At 33.2% G+C, this 25,077-nt stretch overlaps 2 protein-coding genes across 3 annotated transcripts in view; both read right to left on the reverse strand.

Annotated features, from left to right (window-relative positions):
• Window positions 1-689: 689 nt before the first annotated feature.
• On the reverse strand, window positions 690-7,914 carry LOC106713344 (hydroxysteroid dehydrogenase-like protein 2). 2 transcript variants are annotated; one of them, XM_014506144.2, is made up of 12 exons: window positions 7,733-7,914; window positions 7,501-7,664; window positions 7,128-7,219; window positions 6,791-6,912; window positions 5,895-5,981; window positions 4,953-5,071; window positions 4,672-4,768; window positions 4,422-4,516; window positions 2,744-2,814; window positions 1,611-1,716; window positions 1,148-1,276; window positions 690-856 (listed from the first exon to the last, which is right to left on the reverse strand). In XM_014506144.2, the coding sequence occupies exons 1-12, from the start codon at window positions 7,753-7,755 to the stop codon at window positions 744-746; spliced, it is 1,218 nt and encodes a 405-aa protein (XP_014361630.2). In that variant the 5' UTR covers window positions 7,756-7,914; the 3' UTR covers window positions 690-743. The 2 variants fall into 2 exon arrangements, with proteins under 2 accessions (XP_014361630.2, XP_014361629.2); XM_014506143.2 differs by lacking the exon at window positions 2,744-2,814 and adding an exon at window positions 4,146-4,270.
• A 2,583-nt stretch (window positions 7,915-10,497) lies between these two features.
• The window catches only part of LOC106713335, a 105,462-nt gene continuing 90,882 nt past the window's right edge, over window positions 10,498-25,077 (reverse strand). Inside the window, exons 9-19 of the mRNA XM_045679886.1 lie at window positions 22,204-22,324; window positions 21,729-21,833; window positions 20,560-20,726; window positions 19,791-19,988; window positions 17,793-17,982; window positions 17,169-17,301; window positions 15,094-15,229; window positions 14,403-14,605; window positions 13,513-13,658; window positions 11,481-13,008; window positions 10,498-10,926 (exon numbers count right to left, since the gene is read on the reverse strand). Of these exons, the coding sequence (XP_045535842.1) occupies window positions 10,591-10,926; window positions 11,481-13,008; window positions 13,513-13,658; window positions 14,403-14,605; window positions 15,094-15,229; window positions 17,169-17,301; window positions 17,793-17,982; window positions 19,791-19,988; window positions 20,560-20,726; window positions 21,729-21,833; window positions 22,204-22,324 (3,263 nt within the window). The 3' untranslated portion in view covers window positions 10,498-10,590. The remainder of the gene's footprint in view (window positions 10,927-11,480; window positions 13,009-13,512; window positions 13,659-14,402; window positions 14,606-15,093; window positions 15,230-17,168; window positions 17,302-17,792; window positions 17,983-19,790; window positions 19,989-20,559; window positions 20,727-21,728; window positions 21,834-22,203; window positions 22,325-25,077) is intronic.

The following is a 25,077-nucleotide window of genomic DNA, read 5'->3' on the forward strand; positions in this document are numbered from 1 at the left end:
TTATCTATCTATAGTATTATTAAATCATTTCATTACATCAGTTTTGTACATGTATTCTCATTTATTTGAAGCAAATTAAATTGCATGATTAATTAATGAATTATTCCTTCACGGGAAAAAACACAAAGAATAAAAATTTTATATATATAAGAATTTCTTTATTTATACAACATTTCATAGAGTCTGACTAAAATACACATTCACAGAGTATAGGTAAAAATGAGTGTACTTGTATATACAAATATATTTGTTGCCTATAAGATATATAGTAAATAACCAATCAATATACATTCTTGTCACCTTCTGCTTAAACCATTCTTTGTTTGATTTGTCTTAAAAAATATGAATAAAAAAAAATAGCACAGTTCAAGATTAATATTGATATATATGAAAAAGTAGTTTGTTTTTAAGAAAGTACCGGAAAATAGAATGATAAGTTAGGATAAATAAGAAAATATCTCTTGTCCACAATTTTTTCCATACATTTGACAAATAATATAGTAGTTATATAAACTTATTTGTGTACATAACATAATTAGATTTAAATATTTCATACTGGCAGTCTTTAATTTCATATTAAAAAAAATTTAGAATTTCGCCTCACATTTTTTTAAATTATTGTCTTCAATTCTTCGAAGATGTCTTATTATTCTTGGACCAATAATAAAATTGCCTTAAAATACTGGACATCTATAAAATATGTTCTGTATTGCACTATAAAAAAATATACAATTCAAAAACATTTAAACCTTATTCTTCAATGATTTCATCATTTTTTCAAGCTTCATAGCTTTTTGTAGATCTCCGCTGATTTTTAGTTTGCCCATCATGAATGCGGTGGTTGGTTTTAATTTACCTGCAAATAAAAATAATATAATTGTTAGAAATAACTACTAAAATGCTTTATTGATTAAATTTAAGACCGTCTTCACACCAAAAATATTGTTAGCCGAAACATGAGGTTTTAATAATGAAAATTTTTGTCTTAAATAGGAACAATTCTAATACTTAAATGAACCTCTGAGATTTGCGAAACTGAGTTGTAAAATAACTGGAAATAAAATAAGTAAAATTCTGAATGGTCTTATATAAAAAAAACTTTGGCAACTCTAAATAATACTGGTGTAAAATATTTATAAATACAAACCCGCAAACATTTCAGCGAAATTAGTGCTGTCCATAGTAAGAGTGGCATCTGGTGGGTTCCTAGGCTCACCCTGACCACATGCGCCGTCACCATTTTTCAGATCTATGTGCCATACGCCTTCCTCTTTACCTATATAAAAAACATAAATGTTTCCGTTCGTTTACACTGACAAGACATGTATAAAAACTAAACTAACCATGAGATTTGTATTAAAAGATCTAGTTTTATCAAGTTTTGTATGTATTACAGGCTTTCCAAATTAAAAAAAAAACTTGAACTTTTTCAATTTTAAAAAACTTTTAATTTTTTTTTTTTGCTTTTTTTACTGATCCTATGTCACATTAGCAATCATCGACTTTATAGTTTAGAGGACGATCCAATTTTTTTTTACTCTTCTTACAAGGTATAAACTTCGGATCTATTATTGAGCTCGGCAATTAGTATCCTATCTCCCTAATCTTACCTTTAACATTAAACTGATAGACGGCTTGAGTTTTCTTCACCAGTTCTGGTGTTATCACTTTGCTGATGGAACCGAACAGTGTCGGTATCTGACCCTCAGGTTCACTCTGTAAAATATTTGCATTATGAATGGTACTAATTGAAGTACTTTGATATATTTATAAAGAAAATTAATTTAAAATAAAAAATAAATATTTAGGAAAGTATTTGTTTTTGTTTCATAAAAAAAAAACAATATTTTATAAGTCAATGGTAATGCGGATAAAAAATTATATTTCCATATCTATATTGATAAAGTTAATGCAACCTTATCGTAATTAAATTAGATTAGTTATCGTAAATATATATGTTATTTAACTTGAAGTTTTGCTGCTTTTATCATTGGTTTTTGAGACCAAAATCCCTGTATGTTACATATCTCTGATAAAACAGAGATAATATGTTTTAAACGGGTTTTTTGGGCTCACAAACAAATGATTAATGCAATACGCATTTTGTTCAAATTTTTTCCAAAAATATGTTTATTAAGTGATTTTGTTAGTAAAATAAAATGTAAAAAATACAAACATTGTCAATTAAATTATTCAAAATAAATAACTGATTTCTAGAAATTAAATCTAATATCATTATAAGAGATTTCCAAGAGTTTTGATTAACTGCGTAATAAAAAATATCATGCAAAATTACTTGAAGTAAGATTTTGCTTAACAATTATTTAAAACTTTTTTTTTGAATAAATACAAAGTATTTATTTTAAAAAATTAAACATATTAATCTCCATTTCTATAAATCTAAGGTTTATACCAAAAGAAACTACCACCAAATTAATCTATATATATAAAAGAAAGTGGTGTTAGTTACACTATTTATAACTCGAGAACGGCTGAATCGATTTGACTGAAAATTGGTGGGCAGGTAGCTTAGAACCAGGAAATGGACATAGGATAATTTTTACCCCGTTTTCTATTTATTTTTTATTCCGCGCGGACGGAGTCGCGGGTAAAAGCTAGTATAAAATAAATAAACAGATTAGATTCAAAAGTTTTAACACTTTACAGACATTCACAAAGGTTAGTAGATAAAAAAAACTAAGAATAAGTGGTCATTGATATAAAATTTATTTTTAAATCACACCTTTTTCTCTTGCTGTTCACTTTCTCCGGGCACTTCCAAAAAGAAGTCGGGCATAAGATTAGTTACATTACCTGCGAACAAATACATTGCCAATTTTGAACTTTGTCTTTATAATTTAGAATTTAATTTAAGCTGAAATGACCATTTATCATCATCAGCTCACTATATCACTGAGTGGCTCGGAGCCTACCCAAAGTTAGGGGTGACTTGACTATGTCAACCACGCTGGCCCAGTGCAGTTGACTACACACATATCTGTGAATTTCTTCTCAGATATGTGCAGGTTCCATCAATAAATAAATACATATGCCGGGACTAAAATACATAAAATCTTTAAACTCCACTATCTCTTCTCAGCTAGAGATGTCCATGGTTAAAGGATTTTTTTTAAATCAATATAAAATAAAACCGCTATTTTATTTGAATAAAAGATTCAATTGTGACTCTTCACATTAATATATTTAAAATTTCACTCCGTTTATTTTTCAGTTATCATGTATTTAAAGTTATTGAAACGGATATTCTGAAATATTTTCTCAAGTTTTTTAAGTTTCGATTTTATTGTATCATTTATTGTAATACATTAAAAATTAATGAACTCAGAACCGGTTCAAAATTTCAGCTCACATAAACCTGACCCACTGAGCTCAGACTCAACAACTAGTATAACTATTTGAGCCGATGTGTCTCGAGTTACCGGATGACTCGAAGCGGCAGCACGCAGACCGAAACGCAAATCACAACTCTATGCAGGTTACAAATTGAGTTGAGCTACATCACACATGTGTGTATGAAACATTTTTGTTATATAATAATCAAGGACCACTTCTTCTATTTTCACAAAATATAATTTATTATGTATTAACAATTTCCTTCAAGTTGAAATATACCTTAGCATGAAAATATAATTTTTCTATCCACTCGTAAATGTTCAATTAATCAGATTATTTTTTAATGAATTGCATAATATTATCAAAAATGTTATCGCCATATGTTTACAACAAATACTTTCCAATCCAATAAAAAGGTACTAATACTGTTGGCAAGACTCAGTGGCGGTATAGAGCTTCCTACCAGTATGACCCCCAAGATACAAGAATGAGGGGTCACAACAAGAAGTCACTGGACCAAAGATTGATGTTTTTATTTCACTATCCACCAAGCATATAATAACAATAAGAATTGGGACCCCTTGGTTGCCTTAATACACCGCCACTGGCAAGACACTCTAAAGTTATGTCATTTTCTCCATACAAGTTATAAAATGCCCCCAAAGCCTTAGGCACCACTAAACTAATTGGCTTAAGGATGTCTCAGGCTTTTGGGGGGTATTGGACTTTTGTTATTCTATCTGTATGAATAAAATAACAATAGAAAACTACAATTGTTATAAAAGGCCAACCTTCTCACTATAATTGACAGTGGACGTATGATATCGTCTGATAGAGGCGGTGGTGACATTGCGATGATGGCCGATCGCCGCTGGATCGTCCAGGAACCCGTCCAGAAGTAGATTATCCACATTTTCTATAGTTATTAGGCAATTTTTAAATATTCTGAACTCTTGGTATTTTATTTAAACTACATTGTAGTGTAAAATGTATGAAAATAGGTAGTATTAGTAATAACTGATGATTTAACTAACTTCTATATAAAGTATAATGTAAAATGTACTAACTTGGATCACAAGCGTATGGTGTCAAGTCATTGATGCCATTCTGTTTGATAACATCTTCGTCAATAGCAAAGTTGCCTGTGTACTTCTTCGGATCCCTGATTAAGACAAGTTAAGAAATTAAAAATCAATTAAAGAGACTGAAGGAAACAAAAATTAATTTACTTGATCACTCATTCATTCACTTGCTCACTCATTCATACACATATAAAATAAATCAGAAAGCCTATACATTCAATTTTTTCCAACTTACTGTGAGAGCATAAGATAAGCTGCATCGGAAACTATCTCAGGTTTGCGACTTGTTGATGTGTCTCCAGTCAACATTTCTATAGCAGCTGTTGCTATCGCTAGAATATAAAATAATCACATTACAAAAAAAAAAGATTTCTTTTTTTTCTTTTAGAAGAAGTTTGGATGTCTGTTAGAAGGTATCTCCAGAACGGCTGAACAGATCTTGCTGTAATTTGGCATAGATATAGAACATAGTCTGGAAGAACACACGATACTTATTAATATTTATATAATACATACCAGTTTTAGGCCATAGTGCATTGACTCCGATGTTAAAAGGTTTGAACTCTTCACTCATTCCTAATACACACATAGACATGCCGTACTTAGCCATTGTGTACGCTACATGAATTGAAAACCTAAAAGGCAATAACTTTATCATACTTTTACATTTAAATTATTATTGGATATAATCATGAAATTCGACAGTTGACTTGTATAATTTAAACTAGGAATTCCCAAAGGGGTCGATTACAACCCCCTGGGGTCGAAATTGACCTTAAAGTATTGCTAATTCTCACTCTGTCTTCTTCTATTGAACTAAATCAGAATGAAAAATAATAATAATAACAATAATTGATGTTAAAAGTAGATAATTTGGTCATAGGGGTCTGTGTAAACGGTTCATTTTGGAAAAGGGGGTCACTTGTCCAAAATAGTTTGGGGATCCCTGATTTAAATAAGTGAAAATAACAATGAAAACCCACAATAATAACAACTAGCATGACATTTTTTTAAGTGTTAGAACCCACAACCAGACAGAAGACAGACTTCAAGTGGAAGTAATTGTGTTTCGCTTGATGAGTGTGGATGCCTAATTTTGGTCAATGTTCCCTTCCCTCTATTATCTAATATGGAAATGACGGGAAAGGGAAGTGGATTTGGTGGAGGAGGGAAAACATCCTCTAGTCTCCCCTCTATTCAATAGTCCAGATTATAGGTAGGCAAAGCATCTGCAATTACATGTATATGGACATCGATTGCCTTGTTATTTCGGCGAATCTGCCATTAGCTTCATTGCCATCTTTTCTTATTAAATTAAAAAGTAAATTGTATTTTTCATCATAACAGTTACTTTCGTAAGCCATACACCTTTCATTGAATAATTTTTACCTAACCCAAAAATACATTATCACTTGTCTATTATTCTACTGTGTGATATTTGAAATGTAAAGTACTTACCAATACGGGTTCATATTTAATGGAGGTGATAGATTTAAAATATGAGCATGATTGCTGTTCTTTAACAACGGCAGACATAATTTGGATCTGTAATTAACAAATAGATTTATATTATTTAAATATAGTATGACAAATTATATGTCACTAAGAGATGCTTACATTGTGGTTAATTCTATCAGAATATGTGTAAAACAACAAGGATCTTGTGACATTTTGTTTAACTTTAACACGGGGGTAAACTAGAGGGCTGACATAATTTAGTTGGATTTATGTCCAGGGACAGAAAACTTTGTCAGTTTCATTATTCCATTAATATTTTGCATTCTTTTTATTATAAAAATATTTTAGATAAATATTTGCATTCAAATGCATGTTATTTAATTTTAAAACTTCCACTATCTGATATGATTGGAAAAAATTAAGATAAAATTATTATATAAGAGTTTTGTTATCGTTTTTTATCACCGGATTATTTATTATACAAAGGAACTTGTAAATTTTTCCAATTTCAATATCCAATTTTTTGTCAATGTTGATAAAAAATTAATAGAATTTACATTAAAGATAAAACTCAAAAATTATAATAACATTTTATAGTCAAACTATGCCAAAATATAAGAATATATACTATAATATTTTTATAAATTTTTATCACATAAAAACATTTTTAGAATATAAAATCACTAGACTTATATATAAAATAATATATATAATTGAACCTGGATAAGTAACAAACCTCTATAAGAGAGTTATTGTCTGGTCCCAGGAGACAACAGCCATAAGTGAGAAATAGGCGAGAAAATTTTCAATCTTTTATATACTCACTTATCTGGGTTTGACGGTCTTGTGATTTATTTTCAAGATCTACTATTAACAAAATAGTTAACATTACTTACGCTAAGAAAGTACCCCTTGTATTAATGTTATGCATGAGATCATATCTCTTTATGTCAGTCTGCGCAGTTCCTGTCAATGAAATAGCTGATGCATTGTTGACTAGAATGTCAATACCACCAAACTAAAATAAATTTAAATACAAATTAAACACTGACATGCATAAAACAGTAGAACTGTTATATACTTTTTTCTATATTCATACATATCCATTGAAACATTCAGTTTGCCTTATTTGCTTATAAGTTTAGTATGTGCATTTGAAGTGGCTATATTTTAAAAAAATTATAAAAAGAAAAATAGGTTACTTTCTAATTAAGTGTATATATATCAAGTAACCTTTTTCACTGCTTCGTCAATAGCTGCTTGTACTTGTTTTTCCTCTCTCACATCTACAATACATGGTAAAGCCTTTCCTCCAAGTGCTTCAACTGAAACATAGTAGGTTAACCTTTAAGTCTATTTTATGCACAAAATGTAAATAAAAACACCGCGTTATTAGACATAAGTAAGCAATTTTTAACGTTATTATTGTTATTTTCGAACTGAAAATATAAGCGAACTTTATCAAAGGTCGAAGTAGATCCGCCGTATAAAGTTCAAAGTCCACGTATGCAATTAACACCAATCACGTAAAGTTTAACAACGAAAGACCCACGAAGATATTTCTTATTAACTTCTAAACTTGTTTTATATATCCTTAACAACTTACTCTCTTCTGCAGCGGTGTAAATGGTGCCAGGTAACTTTGGATGCGGTTCAGCAGTTTTGGCGGCAATAACAACATTCGCTCCATCCTTAGCTGCTTTCAACGCGATGGCTTTACCAATGCCGCGAGAAGCACCCGTTATAAACAGGGTACGACCAGCTAATTTTCTAAACACAAGAACAATTGTAAACCATAGAAATTTGAGTTTTATCATACACAATTCAAGAAAACATACCCAGTATTAGCGACTAAACTCATTTTTAACGATTATAAAATGAAGTTAAAAGTTTAATAATTGTAAATAATTTGACGAACTAATTTATTCGTGCAATTTCTATAACTGTATTTTACTTTCACAGAGTTCGTGAACATTGAATTCTGTGATTGCTGATAGAATTGAAATTGAATGTTGGTTGGTTGGTGTTGGTAGCTATCTGTCAAGCTGTCATTGTCAAGTTGAAATTTCTGTTTTAGGGTTGTTCGATTCGATCTTATGATCCAATCCATCCGATTTCTATATCGATTCAAAGGGTCTCTGCCAGTTAATGAATCAGAACACGTATGTTATCTGCACAATATGGATCGCACTGAAAATGATGTTTTTAATAAAAAAAAAATAACATTACATATTTTCGGAATTATTAATTTTACGCTCTTTAAAAAAAAATCCTAGTAAATTAAAACAGTACAATTACTGTACAATTCATTTTTATTTACTTTTACTTTGATTTTATAAAATCAATGTTTAGATCGTCCAGTGGAATCGAAACACTGTTTAATAAATCAATAAAAAGCTTCTGGTTCGAACATCCCTGATGTTAAAAAAAAAATGTGAGCCGTCATGGGACGCCTGGCAAATGTGAAACATCGTGTGTGTACAAGTAATATGCATAAAATATTACAATTAAATAAATAATAATAATAATAATGTATACTTCAGTATAGCGTGGCGACCCGTCGCCACGCCAACAATTCGGTTTACAAGTGATCCTATAGATGTTTCACATCAAAAAATTATTAATTTGTCAGAGTATTGTGTTGCTAGAATTTTAGTTACTTATTGCTGAGATTATCAGCACAAAAAAATATTTGTTTTCCATTATTTTACCGGTTGATCTTTATTCAATTCTTTTATTTCAGGCAGAATTACGGTCGTTTTCTGTTCTAAATTATGTAAACCATCCTTTAATAAAATCCTCCTCCTCCTAAAATAACAACAGTAAGTATTAATTTCAACGCTCAGCCATAAACGGACAGGATAAATAAAACTATACATCGATTTAAATACATTTATATTTTGTGCATCACTTCATACTTTCCACTCTTTCTATTCTCTAGTACACAACACCGCAAATAAAGGTGGATGCATATTAAAATAAACTAAATTTATTATTTCTACTAATTTAATTATTATAAAACCATCATAAGACATATTAGGCTTTATTACAATAATAGCAACATTTGCTAGTTATGGCTCGAATCATAGTCAAAAGTTCTATTTTCCCACATAAATCTTATTTACTGTAGACATTTGTACAATGCTTCTACTTACATAATTATAATATACAATGGTGTTGACTGGATTCATTAGATCTATTTTAGAGTATTTATTATAACGATTTCATAAGCCTATTAATTTCTAATATAAATCTTTGATTTTCTAAAATCTTGCTAAAATATTTTTATATCTTCGTATTCATAAAATAATGTTTACAAACATATATTATGTTAAAATAATTATTAAAAACGATTAACAAATTAAATTCATAAGGATTACATTTCGTTATTTCATTTAATATAAAAATTCATTATAATTATAAACTCATAGTTTGAGCTGGGTTTGATAGAAATTTTCATTTTATATATTTCTCTCGACATGTAGTTACTTTTTAATTTTATAAGAACGTTATTTTTAAACTAAACACTTAATTATCTATATTATATAATTTTAAGCGCTCTGAGCATTGACAAAATTTCATTGTAAGAAAATATTATAAGTTATATATTAGGTATATAACAATCCAAATGAATTGCGGTCACTTTTATCAAATCCGAGGTGTTTCTATGTACCACAGAGGTAATGGGGGCCTTTTTTTCAAATAAATTAGGCACTTTTCACATCATCAAGGTTTTTAACTTCGTCCTTTTTAAATTTAAAACGTAATACAACGATACATGTGAATACGACCTAATACGAATGCGAAGCTTAGTTAGCTATATCTATCTCACTCGCTCTTACTAGTATATTCAATTATAGTTTCGATAATAATAATGTTACTTATCATCTGTCAATGTTTATTTAAATTTTGTCGCGTAATTATCTTTTTATAATTGTAAAAGATTATTTTTGACATTATTCCAACAAATTGTTTTTTTTTATACTTTGTTATGACTCGAATACTTGTTAAAACAACTAGTTTCAACGAATTTCATGTTTTTGGATTCATTTCCAATAAAGTTGTCAAAAACTAAAAATATGTTAGCTAATTAACGATGGTACAAAATACTGTGATTATCAAATAAATGTCGATTGTTTCCGATATATACTTTAGTCGTATATTTAAACTGAAGGTCTAGCACGAATGTTAGTGAGAACGTTTTTGTAACGTCACTGACAAATATTGACGCAAATATTCGTGCTAAGCTCTGAAATTAGGAAAATGTATTCGGCAAATATATTCACTTTATTACAGTGAAAAGCACCATAATTATTACAAACAACTATATTTTTAACTTACCTATTTAAAGCATTGATGAATAAAAAATTGGCACCAAAATAAAAATAATACTATTTCTTTCCTTATTAATGATTATTTCCAGAAAATATTTAAAATAGACAGAAAAAATATTTAACACCAGTTTTAATGATATTATAATCAATAGAAAAATATTTTTAACTGATTTGAATTAAAGAAATGCTATGTACAGAGTTCCTGTAACTAACATTTCAAAGCATTCTACAATATAATTTAGTCAATTTTATACCTTTGTTATTTGGGGGTATTAATGATTCATACACTAATGTTGATATTTTATCTTTGGATTTTTAAATTAAATATTCGTTTTAGAATTATATCGTTAGTAAATTTAATATTAAATAAAAGCTGGTTGTTTAGCGGAATGTTGTAGAGCAGCGAGGACGTCATGTTTAAGTCGGACGTACAGACGGCCCTTTCTCCAAGGGTTTTGTAGCTGTAAAGGTCTAAAGTCATCCCTGAGGCACCTCTCGCGGGCCCCTATGACGGCCACGAGACAGAAGTCCTGAAGTCTCTCAGGGCCGTACACAGGGCCCGCTTTGCCCTTCAACACGGCGGCCATGTTTAGTTGTTTGACGACGAGATCGATGACCTCTCGTGCTGACGTTCGCGGTGTTACGTGAAGTTTTAGAGACGTTCCCGCCGCTAAGCCGGTCTCGTATGCTGCGAATACCTTGAAATTAAACAATAATAATTAAATGGAATATATTTATAAAACAAGCCTTTAGTAGCGAGTTGTAGCGAGTAGAAATTCACAGATTGCATACAGATGTGTGAAAGACGATGTGAATATTGATGTCTAGTTACGCGTTGACATATTCTAGCAATGTTTATCTATATATTTTTATTTTAGTGTAAATTAAGTGTAAACTATTATGTAAATGGAGTATAGTGTCAAATTGGTTGTATACTGTAAGAATGCTATGCAGTAGGTTATTAATAAAATAAAAAATATGTGAAGTTCCTATGGCCACCTTCCAGCTCCATTATCAAATCAACGCCATGTCATAATATTGTATTTTCAGTAATCAGTAATCGGGAAAAGGTTTAAATTTGCAAGATTTGATGACAAACATCTGGATGTGTGAGATTAAATGAAATTTCAATACTTAAAAAAAGTCCCATTTACATTATTCCAGTCCAGCGATCAATTACAAATGTAAATAATTTAATCATATACATTCTTCCTAGACTTGATTAATGTAAACCGGGTAATGAAAAACCTACCTGTAATATTCCCGGTTGGTCCAGAGTTCGTTGCTCTCGAGGTCTATCTTCGTCTCTCTCAGTCTTAGGAACTTTGTTATTACATTCCACGTCTTCCTGCGTTTCCAGTAATGGCTGCCGTTTGATGCAGAGGTTCGACTTGTGACAGACCTCTTGTCCAGTGTCAGTGTAGTCGACGTCAGATTTAACGTTAGTCATACTTTTTGACGCTATCACATTGAACGTCCGATTTGGTGACGGACGCATTTTTAACGGAACTGATAAAGGTGAGCTTTGACTTTCCGAATCACTGGACAAACTCTGTGCGGATTCTGAGACGTTCCCTTTCATTGTACGTACACTTATCATACTTCCGGGATAGTAACTTTTAACAGTTAACAATGGACTAGATGTTGTTGAAGCACTTGTATTACTCATGCTATGAGGTCTAGGTTTTGGGTCTACGTTCTCGTTCTGTAAGATGAGCGTATCTTCACTTTTAGATGGAGGAAGTCGATTGCTGCCGATACTAGTATGAGAACCAGATGATTTGATATCAAATTGTGAGTTACTGCTCAAGTAATTGTTACTCATGAGACTAGATTGAGTGAATTGTGAATCCCCGCTACCTTTCCTAGAATATTTCGAATCTGTATTTAGAAATTGTGAAGTACTCAAGTTGAGAGTTGAAACTGATGTTTGTCTCGGGGATAAGCTGAGTTGTTGCTCCGATTTGCTAAATTCAGGATGTAGATGAGCGTGGTTTCCGTTTCCCGCGGGACCCGGCCATGATCCTCTTCCTGGAGAGGTTTTAGTTATTTTGCCGTCCCTGGAAGGTATCTGTAGTAGGTCTACTTTGAGATTTACGTCTTTGTCTGTCGTGTCTGTTTCGGTGACGCAGCCCTCTGTAGGGTTCCTGTCTAGGATGTATTTGAGGAGTATACCAGAGCTGGTGCCCGCCTTATCCTTGTCTCTCGCGAAGCCGATCAAGTCCATGAGCCATCGTTCCGCTTTCCACACTATATTGAGATTGTTCTGCAAGTCTTCTAGTTTGGTTAGCCTCTCCTTGGCAGTTTGTAGTTCGGAGCAGGAGAAAGCCTCTCTATGTGAGTGTGCTGCGAGAGCTACATCCAGCTCGAGGACGCAGCTCAGCTTCGAGTATTTGTTTAGCATGCTAGTGTGGTAAGTTTGTAGGTGGATCATTTCGAAGGCTTGTATAGGTAGACTGAGAAGATCACCCTTCTGGAGAAGTATTTCTTTTTGTCCGGGGACGGAGCAGGCCTGCTCTGCTGGCGGACAGACCATGATGAAACTGACGTCATTATTCAGCTCTATGACCTCAAGGTCGTAGATTCGGTGGGTGTTGACGGTTTCAATGGGTATGTCCATCTCCTTGAACAATCTCCTGGCGGCGCAGGATATCTGGTCGAGGAACATCTCCTGAGATTCTGACGGTTTCTCGTCGACGTTTATCGCGAGGCTGTTTATCGTCTGCTGTTCTTCTGTTGTAGTTTTACCTGACTGCGCCAATAGATAGTCCCACTCCTCACTGAAAATAAAAAATACATTATGCATTACACTATCTATTGCCCGCGACTTCGTCCTTGCTTAAAAACAGGATGAATAGTAGTACTATATGTTATTTGAGACCATGTTCTATTTCTGTGCCAAATTTTAATATTTTATGTCAATCTGTTAAAGATTTATCAAGTCATTCATCATGTCAATGAAACATCTCCGGGATCATAGGTCTATGTCTTCTTCCAAACTGTGTTCTACATATATATCAAATGTCATCGAGAATAACAAACAGCCATACAAACATTCTCGTCTATATATATAAAAGAAAGTCGTGTTAGTTAAACTATTTATAACTCAAGATCGGTCGAACTGATTTAGCTGAAAATTGATGGGGAGGTAGCTTAGAACTAGGAGACGGACATAGGAACTTTTTTATTTTTTGTGCATTTTTTTTTATTCCGCGCGGACGGAGTCGCGGGTAAAAGCTAGTTTATAATATTAGTAAGATTTAGTAAAATATGAGAAGACTTACGCGGAGACATGTGGGTTGTCCCTGATCCTGGTGTGCGGGGGCACGTTGGGTGTGCGCGCGGGCGCCACTATACGCACCACCTCCACAGAAGACTGCAGCTTCAGGTAGCCCAGGTACAGACCCCGGGGCAGCTGCACCCGAGACACCTGGAAACGATCGTACATTTGCCATCAATTTCCAAGAGAAAACTTTAACTTGAATCGTTACGTAATCTGGAAACTTTAGGAAACTTCAGCCAAAAGAAACCTAAGAACAAATTCCTAGATCAGTGATTCTCAACCTTTTTTTTGTTGCGGCACATATTTAACGATTTAAAAATTTGGCGGCACACAAAGAAAAAGATAAAAATTATTTACTCACTACAACACACTACATAAATAGTTTATCAACTGTATAAAATTAATTGTATCTATATGACATTTCTAGACGCTAATTGTTTTTTTTTTCAACTATTTTTCTGCCATTGATTGAAATATGTATATATTAATGTTAAAAATATTTTTTCTTTTTAAATGATATAATTTAATAATATTAACATTATTATATATTTGCAAAATTTGGCGGCACACAAAAGTGCCGCGGCACAGTGGTTGAGAATCACTGTCCTAGAGTATATGATATTGATTTAATCAATAAACTTTCAATTTAAAAAAAAAAAACTTGTTGCTTGACGATGGACTTGTGTGAGATGAGATGAGATGAGAATATACTTGTGTGATAAGAGATGGCTGGATTGCGTGAAAGACAACATTGTCAAGAAGGAGGTGACAATGGAGATGACAGATTAAATTGGAAGACGGAAATCTGGTGCACCGACCTACGTAAGTAGGACAAGGTCAAGGAGATAATGATGGACTTATGTGAATGCTACAAAAGAAATCTTGGTATACCTGGTGGTAAGCGATCTGGTCGTGCACGGAGGCCATGAGCAGGTCCGCCATAGTGTTGTCCTCGCTGAGCACACGACGGCGCAGTTTAGCAACAGGCGCCCAGCGAGAATTGAGCGCGGACACTTTGGCTGAGCGAGCTGCGCACACGCACGACACCACCACTGTGCCGTGAGCGTCACGCAGCGGCTTGTGGTACAGCTGACCTACACACATACATTTTTTTAATATAAATAATATATATTCGCCAAAATAGCGAAGAGACTGCGTATTATAAACATCCGCATTTATATATGCGGTGTTGATATATTCCTACATTCAATGGACCAACAATAGTCGTTGTAATAATAAGTTAGGTGGGTTTGTTGTCAAGCACTAGATTATCTATATATATAAAAGAAAGTCGTGTTAGTTACACTATTTATAACTCAAGAACGGCTGAATCGATTTGACTGAAAATTGGTGGGCAGGTTAGAAACAGGAAGCGGACATAGGATAATTTTTACCCCATTTTCTATTTTTTATTCCGCGCGGACGGAGTCGCGGGTAAAAGCTAGTTAGTTATACAAATATAAGTTAAGTTCCATCACAGCTAGAAACACAAATTGAGCTGCGAGTCGGTTTCCTGATCTGCTTAACACATGTGAGCTGATTTGCAGGTCATCAATTTTAGTCATGGGTATGACTATGTTACCTAGATCCTGTATGCCGAGCGCGGACTGCATCTGCGCTGCGGCGGTGAGCAGCTTGAGGCGGAAGTGTACGGAGGAGGAGGTGTGCTTCTCCATGTCAGACCGGAGCGACTTCACCTCGTCCCATGAACATGATACCTGCCATTAAAACACATACTTCTATGTTCAACAAAGTATAGATGAATTGAGTGACCTCTACTAAATGGATAGGCTGTAAGTCATAGTATTTTGTGCCTATTTGATTTTTGCCATTTTGGCGCTGATTTGCGGTTGATAATGGTGGTGAGGATTGAAACTAATAATGGATATAAAAATTAACTGTCAGGAACATTAATCGGTACGTTAAAATCGGTACGAATCAAAGCTGTAAATTCCAAGCAATAACTTATCCATCTATAGATATAAGTGGTGAATGAGATTATATGTAAAATAGAAATGAATGAAAGAAGTGTATGGAAACATATGTTATGGTGAAAAAAAAAGTAAATAAAAAAAAACAAATGGCCTTTAAAATTATACGTATCTTGTATTCTTTGAAATAATTACGATGAGGTAATTATGATGCACGCAAATGAATAATTGAACCGGACTATAAAATTACCTCGTTATTGTATAACTTACTATCACAGTATTATAGTATTTGTTTATATAACCAGAGCTGGGCATTAACTCGTTAATCCGTTAATCGTTAATTAACGAAGTTAACATTTTGCTTAACGGATTAACTTTTGAGTTAACTTCAAAAAGTGTTAACGCTTTTGTTAACTTCCGTTAAACTCAACTTCTGTTAATAAAAGTCCGTTAATCGTTAAATTAGAAACTTGGAGACGTGCTGTCATTTTGCAGCGACTTTCGGCGACTCGAATGGTGAACGAACGAGTTGATAATTGATAAATGTGAAGTTCGCGTGCAAGTGTGATGCATCAGAGCGTCCGGGAAAGACGTGACCAACAGGACAAAATCAAAAGAAGGTTCGAAATAGTATATTTCATAACGAGTCTATGAAAGCACGAGTATGTAATAGCCCACATTCCGAACGCTCTTCGTCCCTGCAATTCGCCACTTTTTGAGCAATTGTATTAAGAACAAATTTTTTACTCGTGCTTTTCCTTTAGCTTTTTCAAACTCGTGCGTTCTCTTTCCCAACTGTCAAAATAATGTCTGTTATAAAGAAAAAAACAACCACGAAGTTTTTATGATTCATGCAAATATTTCTAAAAAGAAGCTCCTAATTTATTACAATATCAGATTTAATGATTTGATTCAATGAATTAGGTTGGTTTTATTTTATTTCATCTCATTAAATTTCATTTTCATTTCATATCAATATAAAAAAAATATAAAATATAGACTTCGCTGTTTGGGCATAGTTCCCCTTGCCTACCCAGAATGGGTGAAGAAAACAAAAAAAACTCTGTTAGTATTCTTTTACGGTTGGCGCCATTTTACAAACATTTTAGTTAGTTGAGTTTATTGTGTTTTTATTATTCTATTAAATTGCTTCATTTTTTCGCAACTGTATTAAAAATAGTTGTTTAGTACATGGGCGGAACTGTCATTACAACTTGTGCTAACTGTCAACCCTCACCTTCGGCTGCGCCTCGGGTCGGGTAGACATTTGTCGGAACACTTTGCAATGACAGGCTTTCCGCACTCGTAATGAAATATACTATAATGCATTCATACTTGTCTCCAATACTAATGTCTTATAGAATTAAGATTAATTTTTATTAATTTTTATATTAATAAAAATTAATTTTCATAATTAAAATAATCAAATTAATATTTTAAACAAGTGTCGCCACCATAAGTGTTAAAGTAGTATGTATAATTTTGGTATGGTTAACTGTTAACGATTAACTTTAACTTGCGTTAAATTTTTGAAAATTTAACGCTTTAACGATTAACGAAGTTAAATTTTTAGTTAACGAATTAACGATTAACGAAGTTAACTTTTCGATTAACTGTGCCCACCTGTGTATATAACCTTAATATATTTGGGGCGGTTATTTTTATTAGCCTACATCTAGTCAAGAGGAAAGACCTTCCTACCCTTCCAAGTTATATAATACAGTACCTTCATAAGCCAATGGAAGTCAGTGTAGATGCAGGCTGGGTACGTCTCATCTACTTCAATGACGGGTAGGAATTCCTCACTAGTGACCAGCACCTTGTCTTCATGGTACACTATACATGACAGGTATACTCCTCTGCAACGAGAAAAGAAAAGTTAAACCGGCGGTTGTAGTACCCATCATAATGGCCTAAGCGAAAACTACAGAACTATCTTTTTCTTGAAGCGTATTAGTTGTCAAACTTCAAAGGATTCATTCCGTCTCGTGTTGTACAAATAACTTGATAACAGACTTAACACTCTTTTAGTTGTCTCACTGCCATCGGTATAAAAAAACTTGTGAGGTGTGTTGGGACACCCGGATGGAACGAAGTTCCTTTCGATTAATTAGTGAAGGAACCAATGTTTATTCTATGAATAAAAAACTTAAGTCTTCACAAGAAGTACATTTTATTTCTATGAATTTTCGTTATATATTGTCACGTCGTTGCCATGGTGATATAGCAAAAAGTGTCGTGACAACTTTTCGTAAGAATTTTTTCCGTCTAGCCCCCTTTCACAACGCGCGATAAGGAACTTAGTTCCAAAACCCACAGACAATGTCTCGATGCATGATGCTGGTCTAACCTTCTTAGATTCTTCTGAAACTTGCTGGCAGCAGTGAAGAGCTGCCGTATGGTGGCGGTCTTCTTGCGCGGCAGTCTCGGTGGTGCTGGACGTTGCCTTGCGCCGGCCGCAGCGCTGGCGAGTGCCTCCAGCGCCTCCGCCGCGCCCCCGCCAGCGCCCCGGCTGCTGCGACCGGACACATCTCTCCAACCTGACAACCAGCTCACCTTGAGTCCTAGACTTTCTTATATATTACTTCTATGAAGATTTGTTCTGCAACGATAGTCCATTTGCCGTTATTTATTTAATATTTATTTATTAAAGATGTACACCAATTGCATGTTCAACAAACACGATCAGGTACATAACACACAGACAATAAAAAACAGAGGAAAGATTGTATCCAAAAATTTAGATGGCTACTATGTAGTTAGCACTAGCTTATAGCTAAGATAAAAAAAAACCAAAAGAACAATAAAAAACAAAAGTACATATAGTATCAGATGTCCCTCGGAGTAATTCACTAAGGGGAGTACATTTGTGTTCATTTATAATACAACCTATACTTAATTATTACAATTAAAAAACGAAACATATATAAAGGCGGTCAGGAATCGTACTAACGATTATCGGATCCCTTTGAAATTTTAATCTTTAATATAAATCTCAACATAGTAAAGATATAAGCGGTTTTCTTATCTATAAGTATTTCAAGTAGCAACAAATTTCATTTGAAATTAATTAACTTCAATACGCGAGATAACAGTGGATATTCAATTTCAATAAAATAAAATTTGTATATATCTAAGGCTATAAACTAGCTGTCGCCCGTGACTCCGTCCGTGCGGAACTAAAATAAAACTTAAAAATAATCCTTTGTGTTCTTCCAGACTATATTCTACATCTGTGACTAGATTAGACAAAAATCCATCCATCCATCCATCTAAACATTCGCATTTATATTAGTGAGAAGTAAGATTCATCAAATTGACTAGAAAATTTAAAATTTTACTGAACATTATTATGTATATTATTTTAAAATACACTCCTACATTTTTCAATTATATATTAAACTTTGAAAATACTAAACAAAATTTATAAAGTTAATTGAAATAAAGTGAAACCTCTTTAAATATACTCACCACCCATCGTGGAATAAAATCACAGAATACTAACAAACGATTACTAAATTAAAAAAAAAATATTACATTCATAATAAAAAAAAAGAAAAAAAAATGAATTGTTATTACCAAACAATGTACGAAGGCAAAGGCATTTCCCCATTCTTTACAAACACAATTTAAAAAAATTCACAAAACAACTTTTTAAACAATAGCAAAGAACAAACTTCATCAATTGAATGCGTTCAATTCGTATCAAGTCATCGATTTAATTATTATTCAATACAATTGTTTCATCCGCGAACATTTGCGGTAAATAGGAATAGCAAATTAAATCAAGCTACTAATAGATAACTTATCAAAGAATAGGAAATATAATTTACTAGCTGTCACACGCGACTCTGTCCGCACAGAATTAAAAAAAAAATATATTTTTGGTAGCCTATGTGTTCTTCCAGATGATCTACATTTATGGCAAATTTGATTGAGATCCATAGATACGGATATACTTTCAAACGAACATCCATCCAAACATTCGCATTTATAATATTAGTAAGATAGCGAACTTAAGAGTTTCTATGACTATGATTAATCAGAATTATTTTTTAAGAAAAAAGAAATAAATTAAACACAAAAACAAAATGTATAAATTTAGGAATATCAGAGAAATGGATTTCTAATTGCAAGCAAGTTACTACTTCAACAACTAAAAAGTTATCATCTTCGAGTCTAAAGTCCATAGTTTTTGTAAACATTTCATTTAACATAAAGGAAATCGGAACGAGGTATAAAAATAATTCCTGACAATAATACTGATGCAATTTTTTTCCTTGTAATAATTGCTGTGAGAAAAAAATAAGGATTTTAAGTCTTTCTTTTTTGTATTCAAAATACTTACTGCTGGGTACTACACTCCTGGGTACGGAGACGGTGAAGGGTCCCCAGCCCTTGATATTCCCTGCGGCGGCTCTGAAGAAGTACCGACGGCCCCTGGTGAGTCCCGCCGCTAGCACTTTGGTGCCGTTCGTTGTGCCAGAAGCCGCCACTTCACGGAACCCGCATAAGTTCGAGAAGTCTGCACGCGATGACCATTCCACTGAAAGTTAATGAGACTATGAGTATAACATATACAATGTGTTTCAAATAAGTATGTCTATGAACATAATTTATCTATTATAGATAGAAAACGTATTCCGATTTTCAAACTATTAAATATTAATTAAAAAAAATCTGTCTTATTCTACCTGATTTTGCCTATTAGAACACTATGACGTCACAATATGGCGTTTTTTTTTGTGACTGAGTAGTCACTGTTTGCCTTGAAGAGGCATTTACAGTTTCACCGGGCTTGAGGTGGCCTCGTTTAAGAGTAACTAGGCTCGAGGGCTCCCTCAGGAGCCTCGGCTCGGGCTGTTACTTCATTATTATTACCGGATTGGGAGGTCACCGAGCTCTTAGATCGCTTCAGTGGACGTTCCATGGAATGACTGGGCTCAAGGGCCCCCGAGAGGGGACCTCGGCTTTGGCTGTCACTCATAACAATATGGCGTGTTTATGCTCGGACTGATTTGAAACGAATTATACAAAGTCTTATAAATGCAAAAAAAACTTTTAAAGTATTTTAGATAGCAGTATTTTTTTTTAAGTGATCAAATGCAGTACTATACCTTTGTATTTAGTAATAATGGTGGTGTCCCGCTGCGAAGACTGTGCGAAGGTAACGGATTGCTTGTGTTCTCTGAGACGTACAGCGACTGCGTGTGCGCCGCAGACCTCCAGCTCGGGCGCGGGTCCAGCGGGCACCCGCACTTGTTGCCAACCTAACATCAACCGTCTGCCAAACATATAGCCTCATAACACCCTTTATTCATCACTGCCATATCATCAATATGCAATTCCTAAAGTTTTATTACGAATAGTAACTGACGCTGTCGGGAAAATGTAAGAAGTCTCCCGTCTCATAAATAGAACTCGCCTTTTTGAGCCGCCATTAAAATCGAAAAATAATCTTTTTTATTTCTCAGTTTGATAGACCAACGTTCAGAAACATTCAACAGCTGCTTAGTGGTTAATTGATCACTAAGAGAGACCACTTTGAGTGTGTAGAGCAATTAAACTATCATGTAATTGCATCTATGTAGAGATCAGAATCATAATAACTTCTACGATACTATCTTAATAAAAAAAGCATTGCCAATCTTACATTAAGTTTTGTATAAACTTTTAATTTACGTAAAAGTTTAATTAGGCAAAAAAATCTGAATGATTGCTTGGTTTACATTATGCCAGTACAGTTGGCCTGGCATAGACTATTTTGGCTCACTGACGACAGTTTTTGTTTATATTATACCAGTTGTATGCCAGCACGGATTTTGAGAGCTACTGTCTTACTGTACTGGCATAATATAAACCGGTGCATAAAACAAAAGTTCCTTATAATTTCATAATAAACTTGAACGATACAATATCATGCATTAAAAATCCCACGTAAGCGATGCGGTAAAATTGTGTATCACTCTTAAAGTTAATGATGATATTTTATCTAAACTATCTACAAATAAAAGTATTCTTTACGAGACATGCGTCCATAATTGACGTTGCCAAGTAAATAGTTGGTTTCCATACTTTATAAAAAAGTATGGATATAAACAACTGAAAGATAAATTACCAGATTACGAGTTTTCGTGCAAATAAGTTCTTCAGGCAAAGAATAAAATGCTCAACTTTAACTAGCGTAGTATACTAACAACATAACTTCGTAGATTTAGTATGCGAATTCTATATTCAGGGTCGCCTTTCGTGGCCACTTAACGTTTCTGAGTCCGACAGTACTTACTTAATCGTCCGCAACCTTCTCTCCCAGTGCTGTGCTTGCTTGTCCTTCTCCGAGCCGGTACCGCCGGCGCAGCCTGTAGTGCCCGCCTGACCCGCCGCTGAAGATCTTCAAATAAATACAAATATAGCTTCTAACGTATATAAAATGTATTTAATAAATAAGCGAATAAAAAGTAAAATTTGTTAAAAAAAAAAACATAAATCACACAACATAAAAATTTGCAGTTATGCTAATTTCTACCATATAGCATTTTGTCGCCCGCGATTACGCCCTCGCGGAATAAAAATATCTTAATTAGTTGCCTATGTGTTCTTCCAGACTATGTTCTACATCTATGCCTAATTTAAGCGAGATTCATGCAGCCGTTCCGGAGATACCATCTAAAAAACATCCATCCATCCATCTAAACTGTCGCATTTACAATATTAGTAAGATTAGAAGTTGTAAAATAAACTTTTAATAATTTAATATTTACCTAGTACAGCTCTCCTCCCGGCAGTCTCGCTCCGGGTTGCAGCCGCCGAAGTCATGCAGCCGAGACTTGGCCTCACTCGACAGCCGCCGCAAGTGTGCGCCCAGGGCATCCGGTGTTTTGACTGTAAAACAGCTTATTGCATTATTACTGTACCTGATGATGATGATGTCCTAAGTGACGTAATCCGTCAATGGCGAACCTTGCTATCTTTGAGAGTGCGATCGGAGATGACTGGCAAATCTGAACTTAGTTTTGAAGTTACTGTACCTAATATGTTATTATACACATTATGAACGTACATACCTACTTGTGTTACAAAACACTAACCTATATCAAACAAAGCTGAACTTTCATTACTGAAAGTTTGTACTGTGAATAACGCCCTCGATTATATCTATCATTCAAAAAGCAAGAAATCGAATTAAAGATAACAATAGCTTGGAGAATCGTCACCGGGACGAGACTAAACAAAAACAAATCAGTGTCAAGTGTAATGAATGCGTTTTCCTTTGATAAATCAACGGAAAAGGAAGCCTGTAGTATCCGCTATCTAAAAGTGCTAGCATTTATCAACACCCGATTGACACGAGTCCCAGATTAGATTGCACAAGATCTCACAAACCATTATCGATTTAAATACAAAGAAATAAATCTTTCTAACACTTTTTTAAACCTAAGGTATGTTGGCTCAATCAATAAAGAAGTCAAGGTAATTTATACACACGATTCTAAAAATTCTACTCTTGTCCTTAACTTAAGTTTTAATTTGTTTTAATATAATGATTTAAAAATAAAACGACTATTTGTAGAACTAGACTTCTTGACTTTAACATACATTTTTATAGTTGAAATATAACAAAGATCCCATGACGATATATTTTACGAGTAGAGTTTGGAATAGCTTAAAGCTATTGGAAAGAATCTAAAAAGCGTTTGGCAATATTCGATGTTGTTCAATTTTGCAAAAAGCTTTCATATCGGTAAAGAAATGTAAAACTATGTGGAAAACATTTTTCTATTTCAATTTTCATTTTCATTTCAGTAGCGAACGTTAACGGAAAATTGTAGAAAAATTATGTTCTGCTGAGTTTAGAAGCTATTTTTTTTTAGTTTTTTAAAGATTTAAATATCACTATTACTTCTTAAAAATATGCATCCATCATTATTTATCTTGCTAAAAATATTATTCGTGAACCATATAATATAAATTGACCGATACTGATTCGATTTGAGATTAAAAAGATATATGGTGAAAAGGAATGTCGGATGAAGGTTTCAAAAGGAAACCCTAAGGTGGATTTTAAATTGCTTTATCAATATATCAACGTTTGCTTTTCTAACCGACTTCAAAAAGGAGATTCTCCAATCGTCTATATGTTTCTTTAGATACTTAATAGAGCCAAATAGATGACTTAGCGATAAAATTAAGGTGTTATTTATTTACTTAATTTTAATCAAAGTTGGTTCAATACATCTTAGATTGATGAAAAAAAAACTAATCCGTCGACTTCCTTTTATTGTGCGATATTGTTCTCATGTACATTACTTTTTCTTTGTCTTTTTGGGACTAAAAATATCTTTACTCAATTATGAAAAGTGAATTTAGTTGTTAGGTGAAAATGTTATGTACATTTTTAGTTCTAAGTAATAAGAAAAAAAAAGTGTGAAGCTTTCAATGCTTTTTATGTTAGTACTTAATACAAGGAAAATACACACGGATAACTGTGAAGATGTTAACGTTTTTTCTCGTGCTAAACACAAAGTATTAACTTGGTGGAAAAATACGTTAATAACCTGATAAAAACTGAGCCTTATTAGATTATAAGAGTTCTTTATACGAATTCTAAGAACTAGTTATATTTGTAATAATGATGCAGGAGAAAAGAGAGATGAATACATCCGACAGGCTTAAGTGCTGATATAAGCAAGTTAAAGTAATCTAATCTATTTACTTTGGTTATCAAATAAGTCTTCACGTGATTATTAAAATGAAAATCAGAAACAATGTCTGTGTCACCGACAGATTGTTAATTCCGACATTTTGTATACTAATTAGACATATAAATAATTGAGATTTTTCGGCGGAGAATTATGTAGATTCGTTGAATAACCCAATGATATTTCATTTATTTACAATCTATGAGATACAAAGATTTTTGTAAAAGAAATAAAGGTAAGTTTCATATAATAGTAATAAATAGAATAGTAAGATTATAATTTCCCTAAGTTCATAATCTGTAGATTACATAGTAAGTATGAAAAATGTTTAGTCATCAAGCAACGGCCGAATTATTCTGCTTACATTCCCGAGTAACAGATAAAACGCCTCCGTCTACTCACGTATCTTTTTTTATTTGGATAAAGATCGAGAATCAAATTAGGTACTTAGGATTTACTGAGCGCTAGAAAAACATAAAGTAATGGAAAAAACGCTGTTTTTGTAGCGCTAAAAGCGTGTTTCTTTCAGCGTAGTACATCGTTATCTTTGAAATTAAAAACAGAGTTTTTATAACATTTAATGAATTAAAAAAAAAAAAGATTTTGATTTTTATAATTAAATCAAATCAAGGATTACTTTATTCAAATCTAAGTACTGACTGATATTGTTTAGCTGTCGTTTAACCGTAGGTCGGCTGTTGTGCGTCCGGCTGTCGCATAGTGGAAAATGGGTTTAAGATATGTCGTAAACAGCTCTAATAATTTACTATGTAACATATCATTCAAACATCGCATGTCTCCGTGTTATGAAGTTATTATTTTACGATTTCGCAGAGAAAACATGTTACATTACTTGATTTTCTATTTAATTGAATTGTTATTTTTTTGTGTGATTTTAAGTGATTGTTAAAAAAAGCTATAGATTTGCGTGCAGAT

This window comes from Papilio machaon, chromosome 10, assembly GCF_912999745.1.
Source record: "Papilio machaon chromosome 10, ilPapMach1.1, whole genome shotgun sequence".
Lineage (NCBI taxonomy): Eukaryota > Metazoa > Arthropoda > Insecta > Lepidoptera > Papilionidae > Papilio > Papilio machaon.

Bases quoted from the DNA above. Each gene is read 5' to 3' on its own strand.
- LOC106713344 (XM_014506143.2), bottom strand. From the start codon at position 7,755: ATGAGTTTAGTCGCTAATACTGG. The intron at 5,982-6,790 runs GTAAGTAATGTT...TGTTAATTACAG, and splicing joins ACAAGGGGTACTTTCTTAGC to ATCCAAATTATGTCTGCCGT. The intron at 1,717-4,145 runs GTTGGCCTTTTA...AATATTTTACAG, and splicing joins CTGTCAATTATAGTGAGAAG to AGTGAACCTGAGGGTCAGAT.